Source organism: Osmerus eperlanus, chromosome 11, assembly GCF_963692335.1.
Source record: "Osmerus eperlanus chromosome 11, fOsmEpe2.1, whole genome shotgun sequence".
Taxonomy (NCBI): Eukaryota; Metazoa; Chordata; class Actinopteri; order Osmeriformes; family Osmeridae; genus Osmerus; species Osmerus eperlanus.
In genome coordinates this window covers 17095985-17110012 of record NC_085028.1, presented here as the reverse complement: position 1 = coordinate 17110012, position 14028 = coordinate 17095985, and the positions used below count along the sequence as shown (strand labels likewise).

Genomic DNA, 14028 nt, shown 5'->3' with positions numbered 1-14028 from the left:
GTGCCAGACGAACCCCTGCTGGGTCCTGGTTGGACATACTGTTCTCACTGTCCCAGTCCTGGGGAGGGAGGTGGAGGAGTACTTTAAACATACAAGATGGGTATCAGTTTTGACTTCCTGTGACAGCATGAGTCAAATGGTGTGAGAGAGGAGGAGAGCGGGGGAGAGAGAGAGAGAGGAGGGGAAAGAGAGAGGGAGGGAAAGAGAGAGAGAGGGAGGGAAAGAGAGAGGCAGGGATAAAAAAGAGAGGAGGAGGGCGACGTTTATGAAGTATGCCAAGTCTACTGGGACAGGGGCTGTGGTGTGTGTGTGGAGGGGTTGGTACGATGGGGTTAGATACCATAGACAGGGTATCAGGAACTGCTTGTGTCCTCATGAAGTGAGAGGGGGGAGAGAGAGAGAGAGAGAGAGAGGTATTCGACAGTACAGTTTATGTCCCTGTCTGGACAGAGAGGAGCTGGGAGATCAGTGGACTGCTACAGTAGAGGACTTGAGGGTCCTCAACCTAAACCCCTCCTTGAGGGTTTAGGTTGGTTGAGGGGCAGTTCTATGGGCATATGTGAAGCCCTCTGTGACATGCTTGCGTGTAAAAAGGGCTATACAAATACATTTGATTTGATTTTGATTTGATTTGAGGACTTCAGATCCTTTAAACTGGACTTCTGAAATACTGAACTGCAATGTAGGAAACATAGAGATGTGTTCTGGATGTGTGTATAGAAAAATGTGTTTCGTAAGTGTGTATAAACATTTTCATTTATTTGGTTACGTTTGAGTGATTTAATTTGAAAAAAACATTTTCAGTCTTGTAGTATTTGGGTAAAGCTGCCATGTAAATTTTATGAAATGTTGTTGTTGTTTGGGAGGTGTTGCTGTAAGGCTGATTAGCCTCTTTTTACCTCTCTAACCTCTCCTCTCTCCTCACCTCCCCTCCTTCACCTCCTCTCCTCTGTTCCCCCCCCCCCCCTTCAGGTCCAGCTCAGAACAGAGGAAGGTGCGCTCCCGTGACGCCGCACGCTGTAGGCGGAGCCAGGAGACGGAGGTGTTTTACGAGCTCGCCCACTCCCTGCCCCTCCCCCGCAAAGTCTCCACCCACCTGGACAAGGCGGCCATCATGAGGGTGACCCTCAGCTTCCTGCGCATGTACCGCCTCCTCCACTCAGGTGGGGCTCCCATTGGTCCAGTTGTCACACCTAAAAATATAACTCCTAGCGAGTGATTGGTGGAGAGGGTCGCTCTGACTCTAGCAACAAGCGATGCAGAACCCCCCCTTTAACAGATGGCGTCGAGAAGCGATTTTCAGACGGCTTGTGTGTGTTTCTGTCTCAGGGGAGGAGGAGGAGGTGGCGGAGCCTGATGCGGAGGGAGAGGAGCTTACGGACAGCTTCTACCCTCGGGCGCTGGCGGGTTTCGTCATGGTGATGACGGAAGAGGGAGACATGATCTACCTCTCGGACAGCGTCAGCAAACACATCGGCATAACCCAGGTGGGTTAGCACAGCTAACGCTAATATCACATAACCCAGATGGGTTAGCACAGCTAACGCTAATATCACATAACCCAGGTGGGTTAGCACAGCTAACGCTAATATCACATAACCCAGGTGGGTTAGCACAGCTAACGCTAATATCACATAACCCAGGTGGGTTAGCACAGCTTACGCTAATATCACATGCCCATTCGCCTTCCCTGACACCTCCAACTATGTAGAGACCCTGCCTGTTTCTGGATTCTGCCTAGCAACAGGACGTTACAGAATCAGGATGGGATGATGGTGTTGATGTTGTTGATGATGATGATGATGTTGTTGTTGTTTAGTTGGAGATGATTGGCCAGAGCGTGTATGACTACATACACCCTTGTGATCAGGAGGAACTACGAGATCTGCTCACACTCAGACCAGGTGAGAATATGTGTTTCCACATTGAGAACACTAGCTAACTGTTTTAGCCAGACTCGGAGAGCTCAGAGAGCAAGACGGCTAATGGGATTAGCCTCCCCCCCTCTATCCTGCCTCCCTCCCCTCCTCTATCCTCTCTCCCCCCTCTATCCTCATTCCCTCCCCTCCTCTATCCTCCCTCCCCCCTCTATCCTCATTCCCTCCCCCCCTCCCACTAGGTGTGTCTAAGAAGAGGCAGCAATCTGAGAGGAACTTCTTCTTAAGGATCAAGAGCACCATGACCAACAGGGGGCGCACTGTCAACATCAAGTCTGCCACTTGGAAGGTAGCCTGCCACACACACATATACATACATACATACATACATACATACATACATACATACATACATACATACACACACACATAGGGTGACCAGAAGCATGACCCTGAAAAGTAGGGTACTTGGGTCAAAAAGGAGGACAATCCCAAAAAGTTGTTGACTTGGTGAAAGAGTTAATCCTTGTGCCGTTCTGTAGCGGCATGCCGCTCTAAAGCCCCTTTCCCCCCTACTACTCACGTCTATATCAATGCGACAGAGCTTACAGAAGGCATGATATTGATCTGTGCTGCTCTTAGTGGAAAAGTGGAGTTCTGAACTCCATGTAGCTTTGAAGGAGGTCTTTCTTTTTGGCATCTGCAAGCTTACTGAACAATTGCCACTGAAGCCCACGCGGGGGGTAAATTGCGACCACACATGACCATTTTGTGTTGGCTCAGTATCCATGGAAACACTCAGTGTGGGTTTCAGGAATGTTTGACACACACACAGGGGTAAGCCTTGGTCCGGTTTATACTCCACAGGTGTGTGTGTGTGCGCGTGTCTTCGTCTTCATGTCTCTGAGAGGTCCTCCTCAGCCTGACCCATGTCTTCTTCTGTGGTCAGGTGCTGCACTGTACAGGTCACGTGCTGCAGGAGGACTCATCGCCCCCTGCTGGTGGCGTGCTGACACTGCTGTGTGAGCCCATCCCTCACCCCTCCAGCGTGGAGTTCCCCCTGGACAGCAGCACCTTCCTCACCCGGCACAACATGAATCTGCGCTTCACACACTGCGAGGGCAGGTCAGACACACTCGCACACACACTGTTTTTACACTTGCAAACTCGCACACACATATACTAAAAGTCTTTGTCACACACACATGCTCACAAACCATAACTCTCTTTTTCACTCTCTCTTTCTCTTTCACTCTCTCTCTCAGTCACTCTCACTCACACAGAAAGAAACATTCCCCATCTTATCTTTTCCGTGTGTCTCCAGGGTGACGGAGTTGGTGGGATATCAGCCTGATGATCTGATTGGACGGTCCTGCCTATGAATTCTATCATGCCCTGGACTCTGACCATGTGACCAAGAGCTTGCACATCCGTAAGTGTGTTGGTGTGCTGGTGTGGAATACACCTCAATAATCTCCTCCCTCCTTATCTTCTCCACTTCCTATGGTATTCCTTTTCTGCTCTCTCCTCCACCTCCTCTCACCTCTCCTCCTCTCCTCCTCCCCTCCTCTCCTCCAGTCCTGTCTAAGGGTCAGGTGACACTGCTCAGTACCGCTTCCTGGTTAAGAGCGGGGGGTTTGTGTGGGCGGAGACTCAGGCGACTGTCCTGTACAACAGCAAGACGTCCCAACCTGAAGCTGTGGTCTGCCTCAACTTCATCCTCAGGTACCCCCCCCCGCCCCCGCCTGCCTGCCTCACACACACTCACTTACACACTCACACACACTCACTCACACACACTCACTTACTCACTCACACACACTCACTTACTCACTCACTCATACACACTCACACACACTCACTTACACACTCGCACACACACACTCCCACCTCTCTCCATCCCTTTCCTTACTCTCCATCCCTTATTCCTCTGTCCTCTCTCTCCCTCCCTCTTACCTGCCCCACCCCTCCTCCCTCCCACCCCTCCCCCCAGTGTGGTGGAGCAGCCTGACGTGGTGTTCTCAGTGGAGCAGACTCGCTGTGGTCCCCAGCCCAGCGCTGAGAGTGAGGAGGCCCAGGAGGAGGAGCAGGGCTCGGGCTGCACAGCCAGCAGCAAGCACCCTCCTGGAGCTGGAACCTCAGGCAGCGACACCCAGGAGCTGCTGCCCGCTGGCACCGCTCTCTGCAGACACCCAGGAGCTGCTGCCGCTGGCACCGCTCTCTGCAGACACCGACTCACCTCTCTCAGGTGACCACACACACACTGGAACAGTCACACACACACACACAACCAAGTACACACACATATACACTGGGACACTCGCACTCTCTAAAGCAACACATTGATTTACTGTGTGTGTGTGTGTCGAAGCAGACTTTGTGGAGCTGTCCTTCGCCAGTTCTCCCAGCCCCGACACCGTCCCAGATGCCCCTCAGGACCTCTGCACCCCTAGCCTGCGCCTGCTCCTCACCCCCATCTTCGAGCCCCTCTCCTCCTCACCAGCATCACCCTCCTCACCTGCTCCCGCCCTGGTGAGTACGCCACACACCTGAGCCAGGCCCTGAGCTTGGTGATGAGGATTCTCTTCAGTTAGCGTAAGTGTGTTGGGACTGGACAATAATAGATTGTCTCTTAATCTCTCTCTCTGTCTCTCTGTCTCTTCCCCCCCAGGCCTCCAGTGAGGAGATGTCAGCCTGTGACGAGGTGCAGACGGTTCCTGCCGTCACTCCAGAGGACGGCGTGACTGAGGTGGGGAGGGGGAGAAAGGAGAGGGGGATATGGGGGAGAGAGGGATATGGGGGAGAGAGGGATATGGGGGAGAGAGGAAGAAGTGGAGAGAGAGATTGTAGTCAAGTCTGATTAATGCAAGTTAAGTTCACTTTCTTAAGACCTGTCTGTTCTGACCTGTGTGTGTCTCTCGCTCTCTCTCTCTCTGTGTGTATCAGGGTGTGGAGATGATGGACTTGGAGATGTTGGCTCCCTACATCTCCATGGATGATGACTTCCAGCTCACCTTCCTCTCCCCAGTGCTCCCCGACACTGACCCCTCCGACCCCCCCTCACACCTGCTCAGCACACGCAAACGGTACCAACACCATCCCTAACACACACACGCACACACCACTACTGCTCTCTCAGGTGACACACACACACAAACATGCCACATATAAACATGAGTACAACTATGATGTTGCTGTGATGTGAGGCTGATGTGAAGTGATGTGAGGCTGAACTCCTGCTGTGTCTCTGACAGGACCCACCAGCTGGACAAAGACACGCCCTCCCAACTCCTGATTGGCTACAAGAGACAGAGACAGGTCCCCTTGTCTCTGGAGCAGGAAATGCTACTACTGGTGAGTGGAGGAGGAATGGAAGGGAAGAGAGAGGGGGGGGGGAGGATGGGAGGTGGGTAGGGGAGAAGGGGATGGAAGGGGGAGAGTGGGAGTTGGGGGTAAGGAAGAGAAAGAGATGAGGTGATGGGAAGAAGCATGCAGTTAAAAAGTGTGTGTGTGTGTGTTTCAGGACTGCTTGGACGAGGCTGATAACCCAGAGTTGGACCTGGAGCTCCTCCCACTGGGGCGGAGCCAGTTACTGACAGACAGAGACCCTGTGTTAGGGGGGCCACAGGGACTCTGTGACACAGCAGGTAGGACACACACACACACACTCACTCACACCACTATCAGGTTTTGGGTCATGGATAAGCTGTGCATATTAAGACTCTCTCTGCTCTTCTTCTCTCCAGGCTTGATGAGGGACATCTTTTTGTCCCGCCCCCCCGACGCCATGGGCCCAGACCTGCCACTCGTGTCCTCCTTGACTTGAGGGAACAGCTGTCACTCAAACCAGGCGTGGCGGCAGATTGGCTGCCATCATTTCTGAGATAAAGTAGCCAAGATTTAACAGAAGCAGCAGTTAGAGGCAGATACGCACACACGCGCGCACACACACACACACAGCCAAGTACTTAAGGCGAAATCTCAATTCTTCTGTATTTTCCCAGGTCTGCTGACTGTAGCTCCAGTAAGCCTCGCTGTACTAACTCAGATGTATCACAGAAACACACACGGGTTATCAGAAGATATTCCAGTTTTTACCTCAGGCAAACGTTTGAACAGTTAAAGAGCTACTGCCCAGAACTCAATCCCCACCGTCACCACGGAGACAGCAGCTATTGCTGCGACATGGACGGTTCAAGCCAAATCTCCAGTTTCACACACGGTCGGATCATTCTAGAATCTGTGTGAAGTTTCTCTCTCATCGTCATGTCATCATCTCAGTGCAGGTGTGTCTTTACCTCAACAGACCTCACAGAGAGCCTATCAGGCCTGTGTGTGTTATGTTACACAGACCATGTTGGATGAACTTTCACAAAAGCTTCGCACACATATCTCCTACATCCTTTTCACAAAGAGAACAGATTATAACAGTGGCATATTTTCCATAGCATTTTATATACTTTACATACTAAACCCTCTGTGAAAAGTTTTTATTACATATATAACATGCCCTCCTCGTTGTGTGGGAATACACCGTAAAAGCTATACTGTATTATTATAATTTTTGCTTTATTAATTTACTTGAAGATAGAACTCTGTTTAAAAATCAGGAGATTCATCTGACATTACTCAAGCAGTAAAATATTTCTTTTTTTTTCATTAAAAGCGTGCTTAATATTTAGAGAAATAGCTGACACATTTTGTGTTCTGTCAGAATTTAATTCGATTTTAATGTAACTGTTACTTACTCCTTTGTCTTGTCATTGATATTTGTATGCAAAAGGAAGAAAAACCAACAAGGAAATGGAAATACTGTTAGACAACAGCTGTGCTGGTTTAAAGCTCAGATGTGCTGCAGTATTAGAACACTCAGATACTCCAATACTGTTTGTTTGTTTATTGATCAAGCTCCAATTTTTGAATGAGGAACATCGTCTTCGATGTCCACATATCAGGTCCAGCTTTTTGTCTTTGAATTATTTACCAATAATGTATCTTGTCATACAAAATATCTGCAATATCATGTTATGTATTTCCGTAAGTTTACTACAAGCCATGCTTAAGAGACTGTAGTTTACAATGGTGCCTTTTTATCGTAACCATCTTGCATTTTTTAAAGATACTGTTGTGTATCATACCATTTTCCTTGTATGAATTATTAAAAAGTGTAATTTACATGAACTAACACTTCTCTCGTCTTTGTTTCTGTCCCCTTGTATCAAACAAATGAAATAGATTTTGATTAGTTATATTACTTTAGATAATGTAAGATTCTATATTTGTCATTATTTATTAGACAGTTGAGTGATGGGTGACAGAAGCAGGAGAGAGAGGGGAGAGAGAGACACAGAGGGAGAGGGGGGGAGAGAGAGGGAGAGGGGGAGAGAGACACAGAGGGAGAGGGGGAGAGAGAGGAGAGAGACACAGAGGGAGAGGGGGGGGAGAGAGAGAGACAGAGGGAGAGAGAGAGAGGGGAGAGAGACACAGAGGGAGAGGGGGGGAGAGAGAGAGACAGAGGGAGAGAGAGAGGGGAGAGAGAGACAGAGGGAGAGAGAGAGGAGAGAGAGACACAGAGGGAGAGAGAGAGGAGAGAGAGACACAGAGGGAGAGAGAGAGGGGAGAGAGAGACAGAGGGAGAGAGAGGGGAGAGAGACAGAGGGAGAGAGAGAGGGGAAGACATGCAGAAAAGTGCCCAGGCTAGATTCAAACCTAGGCCTCTGCAGCACAGCCTCAGCCTACATGGTACACACACTCACCCAGTGAGCTACTGGGGTTCCCAAGATGTACACACGTACACCTAGCACTGGCACTGATATGCTGGGTGCTGTCTCAATGGGGATTTCACTGAAAGCAAACAGGATTGCTCCAGTTTCATTCACCAATACGGGTCACTACATCCCTGACCACATCCTCAGAACTGGGAAGTTCATATTGTCAGGAAGACTGCCGGCTCGCCTGTAATCCAGACCACAAGAGTCGACACTTCTGCTTCTCAGGAACGTTTACAAGAAGTGGGGCAGTCTCAGCCAACTTCCTCTCAGTGGAGGAGGGGGGGGGGGTGTATAGCCAACTTCCTCTCAGTGGAGGGAGGGGGGGGTGTGTGTATGGGGGGTGGATTGGGATGGGGGGAGTACAGGGAGGGATGGGGGACTGTAGGATTGGGGTTAGGATGGGGTGGTGCATAATTCTATATATCTAATCTATCCTTGCTTGCACCCGGAGCATTCCTGTGAGAGTGAGAAGCGTGTTGGCTGATGTTGCCATAGCGCCGTTTTGCCTGCCTGACCTCTGACCTCTCTGACCTCATCAAGTCTGTCTTCACTTTGTCCTAAGACAAGAGGCCAACCCAGGTCAGTGAAAAAAATTAAAACATGATATCTCAAGAAACAACCTGGTATATATATATATATATACACAATGTTTATTTATATTTCTGTGCAATACAATGTTCAAAGTTAATTATGTAAATGTTACATTCCATACAACTGATTCACTTTCTTCCATTGATAAGAAGAAAAAAATTATTATAAAAAACAAACATTCATTGCCTGTAAGGAACATGCTGGAACTCGACTCCTCCGCTCGCCCACCCGTCTCTCTCTGGCGCCCACGTCGCCGCGGCAACGGCACCCTCCTCGTCTCGACACACGAGCTAAATACAGTTGGTCGTCATGGAGACGCACAGGTCCCTCCCACGTGAGGGCGGTTGTTTGGTTCCCACCCCCACCCCCACCCCGCGGTCCGATATCTCGCAGGGTGGATTGTGCAACACCAGGATGTCCGGAAACACCAGAGGAGCACTTGTTTCGGCTCGCCTCGTAGGGACAGCTGCTTGGGACTCGGGTCATCGATTGATACGGTTGTCGACAGATCGAATCAAGGCCACCTCAAGTAACTAATCTGAAACTCGGCCAACTTTGGTTGTTTGAAAAATGTGTACTATCATACGATGGTGTAAAAACATAAGGCCCTCCCCCTTCCTCACCCCCAGTCACTTCCTGTAACAGAGGAGCCACTTCCTGAAACAGAAGAGATGGGGATGTGCTTCACGACACAAACCAAACAGACGGCTAGCTCAGGTTCAAACCTAGCCGTGGTTTTCTCCCCTGTTCCTGACTACAGTAGTAAGAGAGGATTTGAGTTCATCCCAGCTCAGCCCCCCCAGGGTGCTCGAGTCACAACACTCAGATGTCTTTATCGCTCGAAAGCACAACTTGCAAGCCTTGCACAACCCCAATGTCACTCTGCCCTCTCCGGGGCGTGATTGGACCTCCTCGTAAGGGGGCGGGGCTTGTTCGGGGCTCCGACAGGAGGGGTGGATGAGCCCGGAGTCTGATTGGTAGTGTGGTGGCGAGGGGGCGTGTTCGTGGGCCTCCTGTGCCAATAGGAGCTGTGTGGGGCCTCCACAGGGGGGCAGGCGCTCGCCCCAGCTGCTGTAGACCGCCTCCTCGTAGGTCGGCAGGAAACGGGAACGCCGTCCACCACCAGGTCCACCTGGTCCGACGACCGCCGGCTACGGCAGACAGGAAGAGAGACAGGAAGTGGTCAGGATCAGGAGGATGGTCCGGGTCTCACAGCAGTTTGTGTGTGGCAAAGTTGATTTATTTTTCATTTATATATTTTTGGGGCATTTCTGCCTTTATTATGCCGTCTATCTGTTATTAACAGGGAGAGAGAGGTGGGGAGGAAGAGAGGACAGAGAGAGGGAAGGAAGAGGGGAGAGGGAAGGAAGAGGGGAGAGGGAAGGAAGAGGGGAGAGAGAGAGAGAGAGAGAGAGAGAGAGAGAGAGAGAGAGAAGAGAGAGAGAGAGAGAGAGAGAGAGAGAGAGAAGGGAGGAAGAGGGGAGAGAGAGGGGGAGGAAGAGGGGAGAGAGAGGTGAGGAAGAGGGGAGAGAGAGGGGGGAGGAAGAGGGGAGAGAGAGCGGAGGAAGAGGGGAGAGAGAGGGGAGGAAGAGGGGAGAGAGTGGGAGGAAGTGGGGAGAGAGAGAGAGAGAGAGAGAGAGAGAGAGAGAGAGAGAGAGAGAGAGAGAGAGAGAGAGAGAGAGAGAGAGAGGGGAGGAAGAGGGGAGAGAGAGGGGGAGGAAGAGGGGAGAGAGAGGTGAGGAAGAGGGGAGAGAGAGGGGGAGGAAGAGGGGAGAGAGAGCGGAGGAAGAGGGGAGAGAGAGGGGAGGAAGAGGGGAGAGAGTGGGGAGGAAGAGGGGAGAGAGAGAGAGAGAGAGAGAGAGGAGAGAGAGAGAGAGAGAGAGAGAGAGAGAGAGAGAGAGAGAGAGAGAGAGAGAGAGAGAGAGAGGGGGGAGGAAGAGGGGAGGTGAGGAAGAGGGGAGAGAGAGGTGAGGAAGAGAGGTGAGGAAGAGGGAGAGAGAGGGGAGGAAGAGGGGAGAGAGAGAGGGGGAGGAAGAGGGGAGAGAGAGGTGAGGAAGAGGGGAGAGAGGTGAGGAAGAGGGGAGAGAGAGGGGAGGAAGAGGGGAGAGAGAGGTGAGGAAGAGGGGAGAGAGAGGTGAGGAAGAGGGGAGAGAGAGGGGGAGGAAGAGGGGAGAGAGAGAGGAGGAAGAGGGTAGAGAGTGGGGAGGAAGAGGGGAGAGAGAGGGGGAGGAAGAGGGGAGAGAGAGAGGAGGAAGAGGGGAGAGAGTGGGGAGGAAGAGGGGAGAGAGAGGTGAGGAAGAGGGGAAGACATGCAGCTAAAGGCCTGGGCCGGATTCGAACCCAGGCCGCTGCGGTAAGGCTTCAGCCTACGTGGTACGAGCACTTATCCGGTGAGTTGCCGGGGTGATTTCTGAGTGACAGGCTTCAGAGCCAGTGTTGGGTGGGGGTTCACCTTTGTGAGTGACAGGGGTGGAGGCGGGACTTGATGACCATGCAGGCCGTGGTGGTGAGCAGGAAGATGGAAACGCCCACTGCTGTCGTGGCAACGCTGGGAAGGGAGTTTGTTGCCCGGTCACGCCCATCTGCAGGTAAACATAAAAAACATAAACATCAGCAATCAACGTTAGAACCGACACATGCTGCATATGCAGAACCACACACACACACTATTTACCCCTGCACGTACAAGTCCATACAGTACTCAACTTTATTCATTTCAATAAATCAAATGTTTGCCCCAGTGGTTTTGGAGTATATTTCCATGAGGTTTGATAGCGCAGATGAAAGGAACTGGTATATATGGTGAGTTTGCTGGCTTCCTTTTTCTATGAGCTGGTTTCCTGCTGAGCCAGAAGAGGAAGCGACGAGCTTCACTCGACAGAGAAGAGCTACGAAGTACAAGTTCAGTCAGCCTGCATGTGTCTTAACCCTTGTGTTATTTTCGGGTCATTCTGACCCATCAGTCATTGTGACCCACCGTCGTATTGCGACAAATTTACCACATACAAAAACAAAGTGAAGCATTTTCTTTTAACCGGTGGGCTGTCTCAGACCCCCCACATTGCGAAGGTTAAAAGAAAATTATTTTTATTTGTTTTTGTATTGGGTAAAATTGGGTAACACAACGATGGTTTGTTATGAACCTTTGGGTCATGTGACCCGAAGGCAGCACAAGGGTTAGGTGTTAAGTATGTCAGATATATTCTGCCAGCCTTGAACCTGTCTTCTGCCCGGTAACAGGTGACCTCAGGTAGTAAAGTGTTTATTTGGCAGATGCTTTTACCTATAGCGACGCACAATACGGGGGGGATTTTGAACCTGCAGCCCTTCATCTTCTTGCAAGTCTGCAGCAGCAGTATTGCCAAAACATTCTCCCCTGACGATGCTATTGGCTCTCTCCCCTGAAGTTGCTATTGGCTCTCTCCCCTGACATTGCTATTGGCTCTCTTCCCTGACGTTGCTATTGGCTCTCTCCCCTGACGTTGCTATTGGCTCTCTCCCCTGACGTTGCTATTGGCTCTCTCCCCTGACGTTGCTATTGGCTCTTCATCTTCCCTCCCTTCCTCCCCTACTCCTTTCCTCTCTTCCCTCCCATCTTCTCACCTTTCAGCGGCTTGCAGGCGGGCGCGGGCGGCAACCAGTGTCCATGGCGACAGCGGGAGTTGTGGACGCGTCCCGGGATGGTGTAGCCCTGGTTCACAGAAGTAGCGTATGATGTCTTCAGGGAAAGCCCCGGCAGGGGGAGGGCTCGCACCGGAACCCCCGTGTTCAGGCACCAGAGGGTGCTGCAGTTCTGCCATCCTGGGGCAGGATTGAGGTGGGGTGGAGCAACAGCAAAACAGTCAATCACTCTCCAGTCACATCAAATACGATTCTTACTTGCTTGAGGATGTACATTGACATAGGCCAGAAAGAAAAATGTTGGCTGCATTAATTAGGTGAGAGGTTAGCGAGATATAATCTACATTAGAATGTAGCCATGTGGAGATGGTAAGATCAGTACTGCTGGCGAGGTGATAAAGGAAGTTTGAGACTAGGAGGTTGGTTAACTGGGTTATGAGAGAAACTGTAGCGGGAAGGAGGTAGGAGTGATAGGGTAGGAGACAGAGGTTAGAGATAGGAGGCAAGCATGTAGGAGGCAAGCATGTAGGAGGCAAGCATGTAGGACACAAGCATGTAGGACACAAGCATGCAGGACACAAGCATGCAGGAGACAAGCATGTAGGACACAAGCATGCAGGAGACAAGCATGTAGGAGGCAAGCAGGTAGGAGACAAGCATGCAGGAGACAAGCATGTAGGAGACAAGCATGTAGGAGACAAGCATACAGGAGACAAGCATGCAGGAGACAAGCATGTAGGAGACAAGCATACAGGAGACAAGCATGTAGGAGACAAGCATGTAGGAGACAAGCATGCAGGAGACAAGCATGCAGGAGACAAGCATGTAGGAGACAAGCATACAGGAGACAAGCATGTAGGAGACAAGCATGCAGGAGGCAGGGAACAGGGTCCTGGAGGGGGTGTGGCTACCTGCTGTGAGCTCTGGTAAGGACATCAAGATGAGACTGAATCCCAGGGTGATGCATGCAAACGTCCGTGGAGACAAGCCCTGTGCAGACATCAAAACAGGCTTCCTGCGGACCAAACACACACACATGATAATGTCCTGCTGATAATACCACTACATATTCATATGAACATACATCAGATACATGTGTAACTTGTGTGCGCGCACAGCTGCTGACAGGAATACAGTGCTGTATCTGTGGTAACCGTTTACTGTGAGACTGTGGCTCGAGATACCGCTCGAGATACTGCAAAGACTGCGGCCTGTGTTCAGAAGGGTTATATTAGACTCTGGCCTGTGTTCAGAAGGGTTATATTAGACTCTGGCCTGTGTTCAGAAGGGTTATATTAGACTCTGGCCTGTGTTCAGAAGGTTATATTAGACTCTGGCCTGTGTTCAGAAGGGTTATATAGACTCTGGCCTGTGTTCAGAAGGGTTATATTAGACTGCGGCCTGTGTTCAGAAGGGTTTTATTACTTGTATTATTGTTTTTATTGATTTTATGTAAAGCACCTTGAGCTGCAATTCTTGTATGAAATGTGCTATGTAAATAAAGTCTTATTATTATATTATTACTGCAGCTAACTATTTATAATACAGGTAGTCATTCCCGCCAATCATCCGGTGGGCACGGCTTCTGAGCTGATGTTTGCAGGTGAAGAGAAAAAAATGTCTCCCTCCACAATTTTCACCTCTCTGGTCTCTCCATGTTCACACAGACGGAACAACCATCCAACAGAGCAACACATGTTCCGGAATGATGCGGCCCACGTCACCCTCCAACCAACCTCTCAGTCTGCCTACACTGAAACTACACCAGTCTGGAGTGTTGGTCGCCCACTCTCACCCACCAGTACCTGAGGTGAGGGGTAAAGCTTTGAAACTCCGAACCGCACACAGTCGTGGTCTGCGATTCACACAGGTAGAATGGCAAAGTTAAATGCCAATGTGCCCTGTTTGTTTCGATGCGCGTCCTGCGAACGGCTGCCAAGTCATTTCCAGCCTGGAAGGGGAGATCCCTGCGCCCAACTCTGACAGATGTAACCGTAGACAATAGGAGGATGCCAGAGCAGTCATTAGGCTACACTCGTTGTGGTATTCTAATACCTCATCTAAGATGATGCACTGAATTTATTTTTCATATGGAGTGAGATTTATTGTTGATTCGTTTTTTTAATGTATTATTTATTTATATTTATTAAGTGTTGCACCGCATATGT

At 50.4% G+C, this 14028-nt stretch overlaps 2 protein-coding genes across 2 annotated transcripts; one reads left to right on the top strand and one right to left on the bottom strand.

Annotated features, from left to right (window-relative positions):
- The first annotated feature begins 952 nt into the window (after window positions 1–952).
- On the top strand, window positions 953–7058 carry hif1al (hypoxia inducible factor 1 subunit alpha, like). Its single transcript, XM_062472598.1, is given in 17 exon segments — window positions 953–1163; window positions 1330–1487; window positions 1820–1904; window positions 2120–2226; window positions 2827–3002; window positions 3202–3250; window positions 3252–3309; window positions 3456–3473; window positions 3476–3602; window positions 3871–4044; window positions 4085–4125; window positions 4252–4409; window positions 4549–4626; window positions 4824–4963; window positions 5132–5231; window positions 5401–5524; window positions 5624–7058. Coding segments are annotated over 17 exon segments (1722 nt in total). The 5' UTR covers window positions 953–1114; the 3' UTR covers window positions 5704–7058.
- A 1198-nt stretch (window positions 7059–8256) lies between these two features.
- On the bottom strand, window positions 8257–13849 carry zgc:152863 (uncharacterized protein LOC562658 homolog). Its single transcript, XM_062473751.1, is given in 6 exon segments — window positions 8257–9341; window positions 9344–9390; window positions 10692–10821; window positions 11843–12040; window positions 12772–12875; window positions 13666–13849. Coding segments are annotated over 5 exon segments (843 nt in total). The 5' UTR covers window positions 12863–12875; window positions 13666–13849; the 3' UTR covers window positions 8257–8964.
- Between the last annotated feature and the right edge of the window lie 179 nt (window positions 13850–14028).